At 39.5% G+C, this 21215-nt stretch overlaps 2 protein-coding genes across 5 annotated transcripts in view; one reads left to right on the top strand and one right to left on the bottom strand.

Moving 5' to 3' along the window:
* Nucleotides 1-21215, top strand: part of LOC140671418 (SET and MYND domain-containing protein 4) — a 115872-nt gene that overhangs the window by 6377 nt on the left and 88280 nt on the right. The gene's annotated exons all lie outside the window — the stretch shown is intronic.
* LOC140671419 (growth factor receptor-bound protein 14) overlaps nt 1-21215 on the bottom strand; it is a 273947-nt gene that overhangs the window by 222063 nt on the left and 30669 nt on the right. The window contains exons 2-3 of one of the 2 annotated variants that reach the window (XM_072902695.1): nt 13929-14069; nt 148-401 (exon numbers count right to left, since the gene is read on the bottom strand). In XM_072902695.1, the coding sequence (XP_072758796.1) occupies nt 148-391 (244 nt within the window). In that variant the 5' untranslated portion in view covers nt 392-401; nt 13929-14069. The remainder of the gene's footprint in view (nt 1-147; nt 402-13928; nt 14070-21215) is intronic. The other variant, XM_072902696.1, reaches the window with a different exon arrangement.

The following is a 21215-nucleotide window of genomic DNA, read 5'->3' as shown; positions in this document are numbered from 1 at the left end:
TTTTTTTTTTTTTTTTTTTTTTTTTTTATTATTATTATCGTCTCTACCGTTATCATTCTCCACATCGATTAATCGATTATATACGGACATAGACGTTAGAGTTCGCTTAAGAGAGAAAAAAAAAAAAAATGCGCGGATCAGACTTACTGCAAATCCTCGACAACCAGTTCTGAAACAAACTGCAACAATCGATGTAATCGATAATATCGTCAAAGTCCGCCAATAGCGCGACGTTTTGATCCTTTCCGCCCTTCCTCGGGGCATCCTCGATCCGGGGGTGATCATAGTGATGGATCTCTGATCGCTCCGGACATTCGACATTTGGGCTCTCCGTCGGATCTTCTTCGATGGCGCTCGTTAGTAAGGAAGCATCAGCTGAGTCTCCTGCCATACCGACGGCACTGTAATCAGACGATTCAGCGATGGTTACAACACACCATACGGAGGCGATAACCGCGTGTATTTTCGCTAATTCGCTTTTTGCTAATCGTTGTATTTTGATTTACTTCGCGTCGAAAATGTTAGAGAGTAATAAAAAAGTTGATAACGTTAACAAATTAAACCGAGTGTCAAAATAAGGCACAAAGTATAAGTGACGAATAATGGAAAATTGTATCCTCCTAATAAATTTGTCATTTAATTTTTTTTTTTTTTTTTTTTTTTTTTTTTGCGTTCATGACCTCGGCTGTTATTAGCCTGGTCATTGCTTATTATATATTTATCGCTTTATTACGCAAAGCTGGAAGAAAGCCGCGCTGAGGGGATTCCATCGTACAATATCGAAAATGCCTTCGATGAGGCTTTAAACAAGTTGATAAGTACATGAACGAGATAGCGCTTGGAAGGCAAAGTTGGTTAACGCAATTCCGCGAAGCTAAACATGACGATGGATGAACTTTCCGCGGACATTCCGGCGCGTTATCATCATCCAGCACGTTTTGCGCGCGATAACCCAGATTGCGGCGCGTATACAAAGCGGGTTATCGCGTGGCGCGAAAAAATTATATTCTTATCGCTAATATCACGCGGTCGGAATCCGCGCGCCAAGATAGATATCGAAGCGATGCACCCTGACCCCCGAGCGGCCGACGATGACGGATGATTTTACTATCGGAGCGTAATCAATCGACGACAACCCGGTTATCGGTTCACGGTACGCATTCATGGTACAACGGCATCTTCGAAGCCGGCGGCTCCGCGGCACTGTTTTATCAAAGGCGGCGGGAACCGCCTCGCGGTCGCGGCAGCTGCAGTTGCCACCGCGGACAAGGACGTTTGCCTTGAAGACGAAGACGCGCGGCGCCCTTCTCGAAGGAGAGCGGACCTCCTGAGCCGCGGCTCCTGACAAAGGGCAGCACGGGTTTTCGTCATCCGCGCGACGACGAGTCGGGAAAGGAGGTATCGATCCGACGTTGCCGGGTTCAATAATTCCAGCGAGGGTCCCTCTCTCGGTCCTTTAACGCGAGAATGCAATTTGTTAGCTCCTGCGCGATGTACAGTGCCCACCGCGATTCTCCTATCCTTATACCCTCGTCGGTTCACACACGATCGCGGTTCAGCGCCTTCGGACTCTCTTTCTTCCTCCTCCCTTCGGCTTAAGAGCCATTGATCCGATCATTAATTCTAGAGATGAAGCGCGAAGATGAGAGATCGACCTTTGGCTATAAAGATTCGATAGCGACACGCGTTGATGTCGATTATTAACCGGGCGGGGTGATTATATTTTTTACGAGCGAGCAACAGATGCTAATGAATGCTGGAAAAATTATTCAACCTGTAAAATTAATTAATAGTATATTGAATATTTTTCGCGCTTGTGTAAGAGAGCCGTTTCACTTTGGCGGGATATTTTAGGATCTGTGAAACTCGCTGTGTGCGATCAGCTGTGCCAGAACCCGTAAATATTCGCCTTCGCGCCGACCTAACTTTATGGTTATTATCGTCGCGCTTGTTGGAACCTATCCTTCGTTGCAGTACCATTAGAATTGATAGAGAGAGGGAGAGAGAGAGAGAGAGAGAGAGGGACGAAAACTCGCATTGATCGAGCTCTGCTGTGATTAAGCAAATCCGATATCAATAATAATACGCTAGTGATAATGAGACGATTTTACGTCTCGCTTCCAAGTAAACTACAATTTTTTAATCGACCATTGCAATATCTAGAAATACACGCTCCAAAAATTTTCCCGATATATATACAGTTAATCTAATCCTACATTTTACCATACAATACCTAACAATTAGTGCACCGAATCGGAAAGGAAGCTTAAAAAAAAATATGCAGATTTTTTTTTTTTTTTTAATGACACAATAATTTATATATTCGATGCGATAAACACAATCATTGTTCTTTCGTGCGTTAAGGCGACGATATTACCTGCGATAATATCTAACGAACTTGTCGTCCGATCACGGACGGAGATGTCAGAGAGGACAAGTGGTCGTAATACAAGCGGAGAAACGAGTTTCATACTAGCCAGAAGTTTCCCCGAGATTGCCAGTTACAAGAATAGTACCTCCGGTTTATCCTAGCGCGTCACCTCCCGCCCCCCTCCAAAAACCGATATCTCGCCGGAGCAAAGTTCGAATAAGTTGGTGGAAACGCAGGAAACGCAGAGAAAAAGGTTGATAGCGCGAAATCGATATGGGTGTCACTGCTTGTTTTCTCGAAACAGGTGTCACCAATTTCGCGATGAATAAAATCGATTACACGTTCGTGTATGTATGTACCTTATACTTTTATCCACTTTAATCTTTAGTACTTTGTGAATTTTCTATTGCATATAATGTTTCATAACATATGTATTTATTTTATATCATTTATATCATTTTATATTTATTTCGCATTATTTATAATATTTTATATCATTGATTTTTTTATAACAAATATATATATTTTTCTAAATACTTTTCATATAAAACTTGTATTTTCGTTTTACGCATCATCTGTGAATTCTTTGCGAATACAATATGTCAATTAGTTGTTATTGAATCGGCGACGGGAGTTTATCTCGCTCTTATTACGCCACCTGTCAAAACTTTAATTTCCGTAAGAGCGTTGGGAAAAATTTCTTTCCTGTCCCTGAATTTTCGCTCCTAATGTCTCTTCCATGCTGCGGCGTTTATGTACGTTGACACGAGCTCGCTTGACGCCCGACGACGTTGAGGGATATACACCTTCGGCCTTTTTCCGCCTTTTATTTCGACGGTAAAAAAAAAAAAACGATAGCATTAGCCGTGCGCGTCGACGCGATATCGGGAAACTCGCAAACATTTTTTATAATAATTCGTATTTTTCGGTAAATCGTAGAGAAAGATTCGAGCAGAAACGAGTCTCACGATAATCAATTGCAAGAAATGTGACGATATAAAACACAAACATAATACGCCTTTCTATTTTTTAATCCTTTCAAGTCCAAATTACTATTTCTATAAAAAAAGTATACGTTATAATTACTTTTTTTTTTTTAATTATAAGACAAGTAAAGAATTATTGTTATATATAAGAATTTTGAAGAATATTAAGGAATTATATAACGCGAGTGAAGAATTGCTGAAAATTTCTTGCTCGCATGCAATTTTGAATTTCAAGTTATTTGTTTATTATATAAATTACTTTCATAAGACAGTACGAATAATAGCTTCGAACACGTAAATGAAGAAAAGATAGAAAAACTCTTGGACAACCTGTTCGAGTTTCCGTTTAACGTTCGACGAATAGGTTTGGTTCGAACTTAGAACTGACCGAAAGTTTCTTCGAGATGACTCGGACGGAGGAAGACAAAGACGGAGAAAGAAAGAACAATAGCATAGCACTCTGGACTTTACGGTAACGCCAATCCGGAAACCAAGAGTTACGCAAAACGGATAGTTGGGCGAGATATGTACCTCGCATCGTTTATCGACATTTACCGGCGAAAGAGAAGGTAAATTACGCGCGCGTATTTCTCGTTCGTTACACGAGCTGCTACGGGCGCGGTAAAATTACGACAATATTTTGCTTTCGAGTCGCTGTTTGTTTTCAATAATCCATTGAGCGCTCGATAATGGATGCGAGCGTACTCTTTTTTTTTTTTTTTTTTTTTTTTTATTTTATTGGGAAAAGAAAAAATTGGAAGGAAAATATTTTTCAGCGAAATCCAATCTTATCGATATCATTTTATAATTGTAATTAGTCAGTTTAATTAGTTCCGCGAAGAGATAACAAAGAAGAAAATGATAAGAAACGTGAAAAGGAAAAGCGTAATGTCGCGCGCGAGTTTTATCGATGTTTTTCGCCGCAGCTGCCGACATATGATCGATTTCTCGCGATTCTTAACGCAAAACCACATTGATGGGCTCGGCCTGTCACCGCCTATTTTTCTACACGATGATACATGCGCTCACAATCTGTCCCGATCATTAATCTTATCTTCACCAAGTTTTTTTTCTTCAAAGATTAAAAATATAGCATATCCGAGTTGACTAATGTGACGCGCGTGACATGTGTATGCGCTGAAAATAACTATCAAATATCTTATGAAAGTATTTGAAAAAATATTTGAAGAATGCTTGTGTGTTTCTCTTGTCATGCAAAAAAAAAAAAAAAAATCGAAATCTTCAAAGACAAAAATAAAATAATTTTTACAATTATTTAATATTTAATAATTAATAATTAATAAAGTTATACAACTGTTTGTGATCATTTTTTGGTATAAAGTATATGTATAAATATTTGTTTTTTTTTTATATATTATACACATATATACGACGCAAAAATACATATAGACTTTATCGGTCGTTCACCCTTTCAACCCGTTAAAATCTGGGTTCGCAATTTGTATCGATCATAGAGTTTCTTTATTTTCACTCGACCGTATAATCGATGAAATTATTCATCACAGACGTAATAAGGACAAAAATCGCACCAATGAAAACACTGCTCGCGCGCGACGTAATCCTCGCGAAGAATTTGTTGTGCTTTTTTTTCTCGCACACACACACACACTCTCTTATTGCCGCTACTGTCGACCGTCACGTTTGAAAGCTCTCGCACGCGGGGATTATAAATTCGGCGGAAAACTCTCGCTGGCGATACTGAACGCGCAACCTGTATGAACATTCCGCGGCGATCGACTTTACGAAGCCAATTTCGCCTGGTAACGTTCAAGCGGGGTTGTAGCCTCGGGGAAATTCACCTCGCCGTTCTTTTTTCCCTCTTTCCCCCCCCCCTCCTCTCTCTCTCTCTCTTTTTCAAATCGCCATCTCTTATCCAGAGCTGGAATCCTTTATTCGCGCGGTGCGTTGGTGTCTCTCTTTTCTCTTCCTCTATTATCGCGGAAATCCCTGCTGAAACGCGCGCGTAAAAAGGCCGTTCGGAGTAAGGTGACAAATGGTCATACGCGCAAACACTGGATCCCCGAGATTGCGCGGGAAATGTATCGAATGTTTGCCGCTTCTAACTCACTCGTGTAACCCCCGCCTTTTCCTCTCCCTTTATCTTCCTACAAGTGCTTTTTATCGCTTTAGACAGCTTGCCTTTTCCATGCGCGCCAATCGTCAGACTTGGCGATTCGCTTGCGAAATACCTTTTAATTGTTGTAAACGGATTTGTAATAAGTCATCTCGCTGTTATTGGCTTAATTGCAGAGACGTAAATGTTCAATCAAATTATTTGCAGTCCTACAGGTTCACGTCTACGAATAATTGCAGTGTAACGCGATCGATCGATCGCGCGTTTCCTGTGACGTGTCCCCGGCAAACATTCCCTCTTTCTTTCTCCCTCGCGATCCTGCAGTCAATTTCCCCGGGTACACAATATCGGCGCCAAAGCTGCCAATCCGAAACTGCGAAATCGGATAGCTCGTCTCGCGAAGACTTCCACTTCCGCGCTCGATAACAACCGCGCGTCTGCGTTTTCTTCGGGTCCGTTAAGGGTCGCCGTCATATCCTCCCCCGTTCCTTCTCCAGGAGCACACCCCGTCCCACTGACACGCGATCCTATACAGAGATTCCGAGAAATTGCCCCTCGATTCGCGAACACACATCCCTCGTCTTCCTCGCGAGACATTAATTCGTCTCGGCCACTGAAATAATCGCGCGTATCATCGGGCGGTATCGCGTCGTGAATCACTCGAGCCCGTTTCCTCTCACGCGGCCCGTATATTAACTCTGGGGTTTCCCCTCTCGTTGACGGGGGTTGCGAAGATACGGCACAATTTACCGGCGCCGACGGGTCTGACATGCGGGAAATCTCCCGCGCGTGTCTGCTTCACGAGGAAAGCATGCAGCTAATAAAAGTCCCGGTTTATGCCTAACCTAGGCCAACGCGCGCGCAAATTCCGACCTTGGCATTAGTAACAGTGCCTATTCCGCAAGCATTATTACATTATACATTATATATAGTCGCGGTCGTAATCACGATCTCCTCCGATACCCTTGTGATATGAAACGTGACATGTAATTAGCATATTATTTTACTTTTTTATAATTCCTGTGTACTGACATTTTTACGACAACAATGAATGTATATTCAACATGCGCGCGTATACATATTTTAGAAATATTTTGTAACTCGTTGTACAATTTATTACGAAGTATCTATTCTCTGGAAAAATTTGGAAAATCTAGAATTGTTAGGAAATTTTTTTGGACCTGGAGAAATCAGAGAATTCTCACGGAATTAAAAAGAATTCTCTGATCATTTTACTCTTACTGATAAATTTACTGTCTGAAGCAATCTGCTGATAAGCAAAGTTATGAATTATGTGTTTAAAATATATTATAAATGCAATAAATATTTATCTTTGTTTATACATACATTCAATGTCTTAATAAAATATTAAATGTGCGATTTATTTTAAAGTATACATATTCTTTATTTTAATTTTTAGCGTTAAAAAAGGAAAAATGTATTGAAAATTTTTATCTAATTGTGAACGAAAGCTATTCAGTACGTTTGTAAATCTAGAACTTGAAACTTACATTTCGTTTACATTCTTCCTTCATATAAGTAAAAAACAGCATTAGACAATACGTGCGATAAAAAACTTATTTTAGAAAATTGCACGAAAAAATCTTAAAAGTATATTCTCTTTACCTGCAATTTTGAACAAAAATACCTGGAAGATCAGGGAATTTTTAGGGAATTCTTTTACAAGATTTCAGTAGCTACTCTGTTATTAGTTGTATTATTTTATTATATTACTCACAATTTTTTAATATTTTTTCTATTTTTTTCAAACTTTAGTATTCTTATTTTACGCTTATCTCGCTCGTTGTGTTGTGCCGGTACTAATCGATGTGCATCGGACCAGCACGTACGTTTCTCTATACTCGGCCACGTGTGTGCGAATACATGCTGATAACATTTAGGAACCCAGCCAAATAGCACACTGTGCATAACCGTGTCATATTTTGAACAGCGACAGAGTAACGTGGGTTAGCTCATCCAAAATCAAAGGCGTTTATTCTCGAAGCAGGTTTATTTCGAACAGCTCGAAGATGTTCTCGATTTCGCTGCGGCGGAAATAAAGGCATATCACCGACAGTCGTTTCGACATTTTTGTGGCCTGTAAATTCACGGACGTGACTCAACTCGATTCGATATTGAGGCAGAAAAAAAAAAAAAATAGCCTCGAGAGTAACATTGAGATAGTGTATTGCAAAAACTCGATAGTTTTGATTATACTAGTACCAATTTCTTTTCAAAGAGTTTAGAATTTTTTTCCTCAAATACGATTTTAATGCACGTTTTAATTACCGAGACTTTTTTTTATCAATGTTATTGATAAAAAAAAGTTTCGGTAATTAAAATGTGCATTAAAATCGCATTTGAGGAAAAAAAAAAAAAAGCGAGACGCAAAATTTACAGTCAAAATACGTCATTTTTTGCTTTTTCTTTTTTTCCACGAATGTCAAATTATAAAGAGTCGAGTCGTTAAAGAATAAATCTCTGCAGATATCTCGTGACCGCGCGCGTTTTAATTCCCACACGAATAAACCGGATTCAGTTTGTTCCTTGCCTTGATTTTTATGAGCGCGTGATGTAATCCGGAACAGAGCTACGAAAGGACGTGAATATATTCGTGACGGTCCGGCATGAAAGGCAATCATACTCGTTCAATTAATCTATATAACGAGCTTCAATTTTATAATACGTTTATAATACTGGTGGAGTCTAGATTATACTCGCATGCTCATATAATATATTCGCGTCACGTCGCCGCACTGGCGTGACTTTAATTACGGTATATACGACATTTATTAACGGTGAATTTCATTTTCTCAAACTATAGCTATAACGTGCACATAATTAATGCCAAGTCGATTTACCCGAGACAATTCCATACTCGTATTACGAGAGAGAGTTCCCTCCCTCATCCTTCTCCCACGTCGAACCGCAATGGATAATGAGGCGCAAGAATTACTTTTAAATTGTGCAAGTAATTGATTTAATTACATATTATACTCTTTTTAATTCTATACTATTTAATTTTTTTTTTTTTTTTTAAATATGTCTAGTAGAGTTTTTTCCACACATGTGTCAATTTTACTCGCTTCGAGGAAGCTTAACTAAAAACAGATTGGAGTTGGATTCTGACTGAAATACGTACAGGAATGTCCGCTTCTAACGTTGATATAATTACGTAGATATACAACCTGGACATCTTTTAGCGATTACGTGTTCTGTTGAGGGTGTGTTCAATTTTCGAGTCGCAGAGAGCCATTTACTCCGCTTGTATTTATCGGGTCGTACTCTTGTCTTTACTGTTATGTCGCCCGGTAATTAAGGCTAAAGGCGTTTATTGCAATATCTATCGTCGAATCTATTCGTGGAAACGAAGGATGAGACCAGACATTTCCGTGCAGAAATCGCGTCGTTACCTGCCTGCGCATTTCGAAGTACGTGCTTCCCCCGAAGCCGATGAGATCGGGTTTTCGACCCGAGAAATCAGGTGGGTTCCCGGGTCAGGTAATATCACAGTTGTATCCTACTGCATATGAAACTCGATAATTAATTTTGTCCGCGTGTGTATTCCGCTCGTGGAGCACACGCGCTTCAAGAATAAACTCGTTTCGAACCGCATGCTTTGCAAAATCATATCCCACGTGATTTATCATATAATTTATTGTACATGAAATGAAATAATGCGTCGAATAATAATATAATGCAAGAAGAAACATGGTCCCGCGGAAGCGAATCTGTGATTAAGTGGCTGAAAACGTCATTTTCAAAATGATCCAGGATGTCCACTTTTTCCCTGGGAAAACCTGGAATTTTCAGAATTTCTTTTATATTCTGGAATTCTCAAGAATTTTATTATGGAATTTTTTCAAAAGTTCTCTCTTTCATCATTTTGCTATCATATTATAAACAGTCAGCCAGCCAAATTACGCGTTTAAAATATATATTTTTTATTTATATTTATCTTAACAAAATATGCAGTGCATATTCTTTACGATTTTTAATGATAGAAAAAATGAAATTTTATGCAAATGAAAAATGCTTCTCTTACGAAAGTTGTTCAGTTTGTTCTTCGTATCAGTGAAGAGCATTAGAAAACACGCACAGCAAAAAACTTATTTTAGAGAAAAAGTAGCGTCAACCAAATTTTTTTAATATTCTATTTACCTACAATTTTGAACAAAACTATCTGGAGGGGAATTTCAAGGGAATTTTTTTACAAGCTTCTGTGATCGAGAAACACGCGTTGCTCCAGAACAATCATTTCGCACACTGCGGTATCCTCACCCCCTCGGTATTCTCGCATCACCCGCTTATACCAGAGGAAAAGAAAGCAAGAGAAAAAAAGAAAAGAGAAAAGCTACTACTAGGAGAAATGTGTAGAGAGAGAGAGAAAGAGAGAGAGAGAGAAAAGGAGGAGGGCACACGCGGATACTATTTGTCGAGCGGAATAGCGGCATTCCCAAATGGAACGCGAGAGCACTCCGGTTATTAGCGCACTTAAGTGCCGACAGAGAACTTCGGGTCCCTGGTGTCGTCGAAACGAGGAAGGTCGGTCGATATCCATCCGGTGGCGCATTCCCCTTGCCCACACCGATAGTCCTTCCCAATCCCCCCCCCCTCCCTCCCTCCCTACTCTTCGCGCTTGTGTACCGCGATATGCATAATATTTACACTGCCCCTCCAAATGCCAGGCACGTCAATTTCGCCAATTTCAGATATATGTATGTATATGTACATACGTACACGCGAATGCACGAGACGCTCACCCCGATCGTAGTCTCGTGCGTGCGGTATCGATAGGGTGTCCCGGCTTTCCCGCGCATTTCTCTGTCTACGAATTTCTGGGCGAGGGGGGAGGGGGGGGGAAGTTGATTCGATTCGATATTATTATCCTGGTAAGAAAAATAATTCGCAGGTTCTTGAATTATAAAATTGATAAGTCAGAAGATTACGTGGGTTCATAAAGTTTCTTTATTTGGATATCTTACGTTGTGGTGGAATTTTTTTGACATTTAGAGTTAAAAAAAAATATATTCGCGACGAACTTGATGATGAATGCAAACTCGCTCGCTAGGGAGAGAGAGAGAGAGAGAGAGAGAGAAGGCAGCGCGATTGTCAGTTAAATTATCGTTAGCTTGAAATTGATTCATAGACGAGGGAGACACCTTGTATACGCCGGGCGTGCGCCGCAATTCCGAAATTCCGAATCCCTCCCCGGGCGAGCCAAGCCCGGCGAGCGAAGCGCGTAAATGCGAAACGAGTTCTTGAGTGCAAGTTAAGCCGCGGGCTTATGCGCTTATTTAGCCAATTATGCTTCGGCTCGCAACATCCGGCAAGCGGTTGTTCGCGGTTCGAATTCAGTTTGGGGAGAGGAGCTGTAACAATGTCTCTTTGTTATCGAGCGCGGTTAAACCGGCGTTGTAAATGGCTTCTTTTCGAGTCGTCGTGACAGAATTACATAATGAAAAATCCATAACATAAATTAAATTTCGTTAATAATATTTTTTTAATAACATTAAATGGAAAAAAAGAATTATTAAAAAAAAAGAGTAGAAATTATATAAGTATGTAAATTATATACGCTTTCTCGTATATAGATATGTAATTATTTTTCTTCTATTATTTATTCCTTTTTTAAATCTCTTTATAGCCTTCACCGCGCGCTCTAAAAAGCCTTTTGGAGCCGCGATTGAAGTGCCCCGCAATCAAAACTGTCGGACAAGCGAGCGATCATCACAAGCCGGCTCGTTTAAATGATATCACGCTCGTAATGAGAAAAATTAAAGCGATTGAGAAAATGAAAGCGAGAACGAGATTAAAGCGGGGAGGGGAAAGTTGTGGGCGGAGGGACATTTGATTCCGCTCTTTCTCAATGAGTTTTCTTCGACGACGTCCTATCCACTTCGTAACTCGAGATAAACTTTTGGCAGGTACGTGGGAAAAACGATATAGTGCGGCGTTTCTCCACCCTCTCTGTACGCTACATCGTCGAGTACACTCGACTGTTATTTCAGACTCTCGTCCTCTTCCCTCTCTCTATGTTTCACCCTTCTCCCTAGTTTGAGTTTGTACTCAGATAGCGTCCCGCGATGGCAGCCGGTATCGTCTTCTCTCTGGCAGGCGCAGCACGCGAGATGAACTTTATGGAAATGGTCAACATTATTTTTCCGTACATGCGTGCACGGACATCCAGTCCCTTGTTGGCCGCAGCCACCGTGAAAACAATACCAACCCAGACGCGATACGTCTCCAACGTAACAATACACGCGTAATGCACATGTCGCTTTTTACAGTGAGATCGGCCTCCGATATACATGTGTGCATTATGTTATCGATGACGAACGTTTCGATTTCCACAATTTCGCGCGAAATTACGCTTAATTAAATTTCTTCAAAATAATGATAAACTCGCACTATAAAAAATTGCCTAAGAATTTAATTTTGGCCTGATTTTTGAAATCTGGATGTCTGAAAGCAATCTCAGACAATGTGTCTTAATCATCAGAGTCATTTTTCTGAAAATTTAGACAGTATGTCTCTAAGAAAACTTTAGACACTTTGCAATTACTGTGGCTTTTTACAGTGAGATCGGCCTCCGATATACATGTGTGCATTATGTTATCGATGACGAACGTTTCGATTTCCACAATTTCGCGCGAAATTACGCTTAATTAAATTTCTTCAAAATAATGATAAACTCGCACTATAAAAAATTGCCTAAGAATTTAATTTTGGCCTGATTTTTTAAATCTGGATGTCTGAAAGCAATCTCAGACAATGTGTCTTAATCATCAGAGTCATTTTTCTGAAAATTCGAATAGTTTGTCTGTAAATAAACTTTAGCCACATTGCAGTTATTTTTTACCGGTTTAAACAGAGACCTTTCTAATGTTTGAGAATTAATATGTTGTAAATCTAAAAAATAATGAAAAATACCAAATATATCTTTGAAAACAATAAAATATCTTTTTCGCTTTTTCACTTTTCTTTCTCTCATCATTCGCGCTTGAAATTTGCTACTTCGACAATGTCGATTTGACGGCGAAAGAACGTCGGAGCGATATGATAAGATATCATCGTCCGTTTCCTTAACAAGGTACGATTCCGCCCGTTGTACCATCTTTCCCGGTACCATTGTTTCTCCGGATACTCATTGTTCCGTCCGCGAGAATCATGGGGAAGTAGCTGCGGCGTTGTCAGGGGACGGCTGGGCTCTCTTTACCACCCTCTCCCTCCCCTCCCTCCCCTTTCTCCGCTGCCACGCCGGTGGATGTCGCATTAGCATGCGCAAAGTTAAGGGCTATCAACGTCGCGACGTCGGAGTTCTTCGTGAACAGTCAGGCCGCCTGCCTGTCACTTCCAATGATTCGCAGTTTACGATGTTTACGAAACGCGAAAGGGCCATCGCCGTCCAACTCAGCCGAGATTCGAGCCGTCGTTTCTCGTCGTCGTTAACGCGCTGCACGCTACCCCCCCCCGCCCCCCCGCCCCCCTATCCGTCCTGATTTCCGCGTCAGAGCTTACCGGTCAAGTCGACTTAGCGAAGCGGAGGAGCCAGCGAGACGCTTTAATATTCCGGCGCGTAATCTGACGCAGATGCTGGGAAGTAAGTGCGGGATTTACGGAGTATAGTACCGCGGGCGCGCAATCTATTCGTAAAATTAACTGCGTTACTCTCCCTCGCGCCCGCGTTTCTGCTTAAGGTCGGAAATTTACGAGCCCGAAATAATCGATCGTCTCGCACGCGCGCACCGCACACACGCATGTACGCACGCACGCATACACAGAGACACACACCGCCGGCAGGTGCAGCCGGTATTAATCTTCGAATTTGCAAATGAAATTTAGTGCTTTAGTAGCCTTCCAACAAGGGCGCCTTCGATATCTTCGAAACTCGCGCGCACGTGCATGTTTGACGAGGGATCGGTTTCCTTTGTCCGGCCAAAGAGAAGTAAACTTTGATAACAATCGATAAAGAATGCCTTAGTAAATACTGAAAGTGAAGTCTGCGAACTCGTCAAGATCCTAGAAATTTTGGATTTTGCCTCTCACGTTAATGTATTCAGTGTCTTTGCTTGGTTACTTTGAAGGTCTTTACTAAGATTGTGGCATTATTTTAGAAGTATCAAAGCGACAATAAATGGAAAGATTTTCAAAATAAAAAAAAAGTATTATCAGAATTACCCGATTGTCACTTCATACAACAAAGTAAGCAAGCAAAGAAATTGAACATAATAATGGGACAAGATCCTAAATTTCTAAATCCTTGATGAGTTCGCAGACGTAATCTTATCAACATTTATTGAAACATTCTTCATCGAGCGATGTCAAAATTTATTTATTTTCTTCGGCCAAAAGGGAATGTTTGTTCGCGATTATTTTAATAATAATTTTTAATATCGCGACACTCGAGACAAGCAGCTTCGTTCCTGCAACGCTACGCGATCAAAGTGTTTTCTGGAAAATTCAAATTACTCACGCTAAGTAACACGACTCGGCATCGCACACGGGCTTGCTTCTCGTATGGAGTATTTGTCGTTCTCGCTATAGTTCCTCCCGAGAGGAGGAGAAGGAGGAAGAGGAGCTGGGTCGGGGTTTTCCAAAGTCCCGGAGTCTGCACCTGGAAAACGCAATTAGCCACGCGTCAAGACAGCCCCAAGGCCAGTACGTTGCGGATAGGCTACTGTTTATCTAATGTGCGGATGCCGAGAAGTTAAACGCCCGGCATGCAAATTCTTCGCCCTCGCCTCCTTGTTGTTTCGTACCTTATGAGACGCCTCAAGGTATTAATCCACTTGGAATTTCTCACCAAGTCAGACGAGACTTGGTCGAGCATGCGATTAATGATGACGAAAAAAGTTTAACTATTAGTCACGAGATTAACAACAATCTTGAATTTATTAAGGTATCGATAAATTGTTTCTCACTCCGTAAATCTACTTTTTTACTCGTACTCGCTATTTTTTTTATTCTAGAGGAAAAGAAGAATTTTTTTATGAAAAAAGGAGAAATTTATTTAATTGATGAAAAAGTCACACATATATATAAATTGAAGAACTTTAAAATAATAAAATTGATGTATTATTTTAGAAATAGTATTTATTATTGGGAATGAACAAGAGAATTTTAGTTATACAACTTTAATAAAATCTATATTAGATTTGTTAACGTTTTAACGTTTTACATAACTGTTTATAAAACTGATAAAAATACGTTTCTTTTTTATTAATTATATTCAATGCAATAGATACATAGAAATGCTACATTTTACATATCACAGAATTATACGTACACTGTTGGCTATTCAAATTACATTTATTTAATAAGAAAAGAAGACGAGACGAGAAAAATACACGAAAAGCAAAAAATTAAAAATTATATATTTATAAAATAAATTAAGTAATTTAAAAGATGATATAACTCATATTATGTTACTCAATACATATGATAAACATAAATTTTTTTTTATCTTTGGCATATATATATATTATATTGTATTAGCATTAAGTAGAGGCACATTTTAAAAGTAATTATTTTTTATTACTTATTCTTTAATTATTTTTAGACGTTAAGCCTTTTGTTTACTTCAGTCTCAACAAGTTGAGATTTTCTTTTGTGTACTTTTCCTCTCAATTTCTCAACTTTGATTCTTTGTTCTTTTCTTTATTTCTGAGATTTTCTAGACTCGATATCTCAATTTTTGAAAAATTATTTTGCTCGTCATAAATTTAGCTGAATCTTTCAATATTTTTTGCATCCATTCAGATTCTTAAGACAAATGTGCTGATTATGTTAATTATAGAGGAAATAAAGGAAAATCATAGATTTTAGTGGAAAAAAGGGGAGAGCAATAAAAAAAGAGGAAAGAGTACGAGCCCCGAAATTTGATGGTGATTAAAAAATATAAATTTTTCTTACGCAACGTAATTATACTAAATATAAGAAATAATAGAAATATATCCCTGTATTGAATATAATCGGGATAGTCTTCGAGGGCATGTTAGCAGATCAAATATTCATCAAACGTTTGCGACCCCATACAAACTAGCCCATATTATGGTGCCTCCCCTCTGTGCATTATCGCGGCAAAGAGCGTGTACTCTCCGTTGCATTTCTTAAACACCGTTTAAACTTGTAACAAATTTCCGTAGACGTCGGCGTGCCGTTCTCCGCAATGTGCTAAAAGTCGCTGCAAATTTAATTTTGAGATTGTTGCGCAAAGTTTATACTCCAGCTGCGTCCATCAGCTGGTAAATTATGCAAACGCATCGTGCGCCTCGCGCGGAAACACGATCCTCTTTCCCTCCAAGGGGAGCTCTTCTGAAAGAGCGAGAGAAAGAAAGAAAGAGAGAGAGAGAGAGAGAGAGAGAGAGAGGGGGGTCGATCTTCGACTTCCGCCGCGCGGCTGCAGTCATCTTATAACGAATTCCTCCGTCAAGAAACGAGGTAAGGTCGAGAAGTTACCTGCCTGCCTTCCTTCCCCGTCCAATATCGACGCTCGGCGTTCTCGGCGCGGCAAAAATGATCATAAATTGAGCGCGTTATCCGACGTGCACTCTGGTAAGTGTACGCCGGCAGCTCGTTGAATTATGCAAATACGTCGGACTTTGACAAACTGCATCTCGACATGTCGACGCTGATGAAGCGCGCGAGCTCGTCGTGCTTCACAAAGTACCGGGAGAAATCAGTCATTGTGTCTGTTAAGCTCGGGAATAAACGTATCGATGCCAAATTAGCTGTTGTGTGCGGTAAAGAAAGAAATATTGCGGAAAAAAGAGTGACAAATGTGCATGATGGTAATTCAGTTCAACGCCCGGGTGTGATATATTTGAAAATTCGCGACAGATCTGAAAAAGATTAATAGGGACAAATGTTGCGTACGGTAAATATCAAATATCAAATCTGTGCGACAATAGTCGGCGAAAATTTAGTGTCGGCTTCCCTGCCAGCTTAATACTCTCACGACTGTGCTCCTGCCGTGCATGAGGGCACGATTAGTATGCAAATGAGCCGCGTCTTGACAAACGACGGTCCCGAACGCACCAAGTTATTGCTTGTCTTTGATCCATGTCTAGGTTATCAACGAGAGTATTATAATATATAATATATAATATATATACAAGGTTGGGAAGTAACGAGTTACTTGTAACAAAGTTACAGTTACAGTTACAGTTTTTTTAGAGCATGCGCTAAAAGCATATCGTTCTATACATTTTATTTTTACTTACCGACCAATTTTTCGCATTATAAAAAAATAATACGGTACGGTAGTAATTTAATAAGAAAAATGGAAAAAATTCAATAACAATATGAACGTGGTCCTAACTTTAAATTTTTTATTATGATTATGTGATTATTAAGTACCCTACGATTATTAAAAGTTAAGATTAATAATATTTTTTTTATAACATTATAAAATATATTTGGATATTTAAACACATTATATTTTATTAATAATATTATATATATTGTCTCATAATTTATAATATATAAAATAATAAATTTATCAGTATTCAAATAGCATGTGATTTAATCTTTTGCCTTTAGAAAATTATCACTTGATATACATAAAATAATATTGTGCAATCATCTCGGAAAAAGTAACTGAAAAGTAACGACTCGTTAACTGTAACTGTAACTGTAACGAGTTATTTTTCAAAATCGGTAACTTGTAACTGTAACTAGTTACTTTTACAAAGTAACTTTCCCAACCTTGTATATATATATATATATATATATATGTACAGGCGCAAAATATTTTAGCGCCGCGCGCATAAATACGAGATTACAAATTTGACGTTTCGCTGACTGTATTAGCGACGTATTTAGCAGATACACGTGCAAATTATGGCGACGAGTCACTATAAATTACTCGGCTGCGCACAGGTAATGCACAGGTGGTAGGAAGAAGAAAAAAGAAAGAGAGAGAGAGAGAGAGAGAAGAGGTATTGAAGCGGCACTTGACTGGTTTGCACCTGTCACACACAAGTCACAAATGGAAATCGTTGTCGCTCTCGCCAAGTTTTGCTTCGACTTTATTACCTAATGGATACGCGCATAATTATTCGGCGCGCGCGGCAATTATGCAAATGCATCGCGCTTTGACAAACTACTCCTTGGCGCGTCGCCGTTAATGGAGTACCTGGCGGCTTAAAGCCTCAATAACGTCGTCTCCTTCGTCGTCCCGTGCGCCGCCGAAGGAGAAGATCGAACGCTTTCCTCTCCTCTCGTTGTCGGCTCGCGAAGACGTCTCTCTCTCTCTCTCTCTCTCTCTCTCTCTCTCTCTCTCTCTCCCTTGCGATTTGCATTTCGCTGCCGTCGATGCCTCGTCGTGCGCGAAACACAAGGTCGCCAGACGATACTACACGTGTATATGGCGTAACCGTTCACAGCCGAGTCACACAGAGTTTTGCTTGCAGAAATTGCCCCGCGTGGACCCCCGGGCCGGTGTCGGTGAGCTACACGATAGCGAATATAAGAGAGCGATGCTTATAAAGTATTCATAAGCCCCCGGTTGCCGCGGCTTTATACTTTGCAATGTATTTTCGATATATCCGGCGCCGCTCGTAACTTTCTTTTCGCGAGTTTGATGGAAAACTCGCGTTTTCGCCGGTCGGCCGGCTTAATCTTCGTATACGCGATAATTCTCTCTCGCCCCTTTCTTGCTATCAGCCTGAACTCGCTCGGGCGTGTCGAGGATTCACGACGCGTCGTGAAAGAGTCGAGATTTAATTTCCACGAAGGGGCGTTAAGTAATAACGATCAAAGAAACGATTTATCGATAACCAGTTTAACTGTTCAAGATATTAACGAAAGGTCTCTGTCTCTCTCTTTCTCTATACACACAAAGTCTCTTTAGCTCGTTCTCTATATTTTTCTTTTCCTCTCTGCTACATCGAAAATTGAACACGTCGAAAATTATACCGATTTCAATCCTTTTATGGCTTTACGACCCTGCACAAGGAGCCCGAGTCTTCTGAGAATTCGTGCAACAGGAATATTAATGCGGATGTTGCGTTACCACCCGCGTGCTCGCGCGCGCGCGCGCGCGCGAAACGGAAGGAACATCCGAGAGAATCTATTTCCTCGCCTCATGCATGATTCATCCGTTCCACTTTATTGACGTCACGGTTTGATGTCCCGTGAAAGAAAAGAAGGAAAAGAGAAAAAGATAAAGTTGTTTCTCGTCGTAATTGAGGCACTTCGACGAATGATTCGTCGAGGGAAGAGGTTTTATTAACTTCGAACTTGTAAAGAGACAGAGAGAGAGAGAGAGAGAAAGAGAGAGAGAGAGAGAGAGAGACTCGTGGGGGCTAATCGGGGTTAACTCGCCTCGGCGATTGACGTTGCGTCTCGTCTCTCCACGTGCTCGGTTTATGCCACGCGTACATTTACGCGCGGAGTCACGTAGAACAAACGGTGACGCGCAACGGCGTACAAATGTCGCGACTTTGGGGAACTCGCATTCGGGCATAGACGAAATTACGGTGCTTCACATAAGCAAATTATTGCGCCAAAGCGTAATTGAAATTCGTTACGCGGCTCGAGTAAGTACATTCCGGTTATTTCATCTCCTATCCTGTGGCGACGAATCCGTTTCCGTCGTTATGTAACTTGGCACGAAAGAATTTTGCAACTAGTGCACGCGAAATAAAGCACCGGTAATTAAATAAGAAACAATTAATAAAAAATAAGTCGAATGGTGATTCAGAGATTTCAAACAACAAGAGAGACACAGAGAGAGAGAGAGAGAGAGAGAGAGAGAGAGAGAACAGATTACTGTGTGTGATTTTTAGGCTTTCTTAAGGATTCTCTAGAACAAATACAGAATGTCTACTCCTTGGAAAACCTAGAATTTTTAGGGATTTTTTGTATCTGGAAAAATTAAAAAATTCTCATGGAATTTTATTGAGATTCAGGGAATTTTTTTTCAAAATTCTCTCTTTAATCATTTTTCTCTTATATTGTAAACAATCAGCAAGTCAAGTGAAATATGTGTGTATAAAATGTAAATATATTTTTACTTGATATATATCTATTTTTATTTTTATACATTTATTAAATTAACGAAATATTCAATATGCAGAGTATATATATATATATATATATTTTTTTTTTTTTATTATAAATGTTATTCATAAAAAAATGAAAATATGCAAATGAAAAATGTTAATTTTATAAAAGTTATTCAGTTTCTTCAATTCATTTAAAAATCTAGCTCTTGAAACGTAAGAATTTATATGTTGTTCTTTCGTGAAAAACATTAAAAAACATATAATAAAAAAAAATTTATTTTAAAAAGTTACATAAAAAAAATAAAAAAAAAAAAAATGTTCTAGAATTTTGACTAAAAATGTTGCAGAAAATCAGGAAATTTTAAGGAATCTTGTTACAAGATTTCCGTAGACACTCTGAAATAAGACTTTACAAATCCAATAAACCATTTTCTGTTTGCGGATAATTATTAATAGCCTTGCTTTCGCGATTGCTTATTTCAAAGTTTAAGTCCCAAGAGGGTGTAGGTATATATTTATTATATAAATTGTGCTCGCAAAAATGGTGCTGTCGTCAAAGTTGGCAAATTCGACGACGATTTCCATTCTCGACCCACGTGCGACTGTCGGTAGTTATTTCCCCATACGTGAAATTTATTCATAACAAATATGTATATATAACGTGGCGCGTTTCGCTTCTCATACCGCGTTTCTCGCGTGCATTCCCGAGATGCTCGTCGCGTTTGGGAATGGCTGCTAGTCAGTTCTTACATGCGCCATTGTTCTGCCGGCATGCCATCGAAAATCCTCTATTTAGTGGAACGCGAATCCGGCGTATCTCGGGGAAAAGTCTTCAAGTCAGATAACTTTTGTCTCCGGCACGACTTCACCCGACGACGTGGGCGGCGTGGCAAACAAAAAGAGCTTCAGGAACTGAAGCGAGCAGAATAAACGCGCCAACTACATTATATAAATACATATACAGATACGTCCAAGATTGAGGCGCTATTTAAGTGTGAATATAAAATTTTTATCGGTTCAGTGAGTCGATTGTCGCTGAAAGGCAGCTCGACGTTCCCATCAATACGAAGAAAGATAGCGGAACTCGTGAAACGTGAATTCGTTTGATTTCTCTCTCTCTCTCTCTCTCTCTCTCCTTTTTTTGGCTGTTTACATGTCAAAAGACGAAAGACATTGTTAAAATGTGTAAATAAGGAAATGGGCGATTTCGACGAAAATTTATAGAATTTTTCATTACGATCTTTTCGTCTAACATTAATCGCTGAATCACTGAAGCAAAAGTCGAAGCGAAAACTTTTCGCCTACAAGACGTTGATCAAGCGTGACAAAAGTTTTGTTGTCCGACAAATTTGATCAATCGTTTTTACATGGCACGAAGAATGGTGGCAGTTGTGAGATTGCGTGCGACCAAAATGCGATTTTCGCATAGAAATTTACTCACCGTGCAAGATTTCGCGAAATAGATGTAGTTTCTTTCAGAATTCGAAAAAATAAATCCGAATCCTGAATTTTGGAAATTTAAGCAGCATTTAAAATATCAAATGCAGGATAAATAACTCAAATAGTTTTCGGCGAGAGTTTTTCCTGAAAATTTTCTACAATATAAAAGACGCACGCTTTTAAAAAAATTAACTAATTTAATACTAATTAATCTTTTAATTAGAGTGCTGCTTCATTTTAATAAATCTGAATCCTGAATTTTGGAAGTTTAAGCATTTAAAATATCAAATCCGGGGTAAATAATTTAAATA

This window comes from Anoplolepis gracilipes, chromosome 11 (genome assembly GCF_047496725.1).
Source record: "Anoplolepis gracilipes chromosome 11, ASM4749672v1, whole genome shotgun sequence".
Taxonomy (NCBI): Eukaryota; Metazoa; Arthropoda; class Insecta; order Hymenoptera; family Formicidae; genus Anoplolepis; species Anoplolepis gracilipes.
The sequence above is the reverse complement of the archived record's forward strand: the minus strand, read 5'-3'. Positions and strand labels throughout refer to the sequence as shown.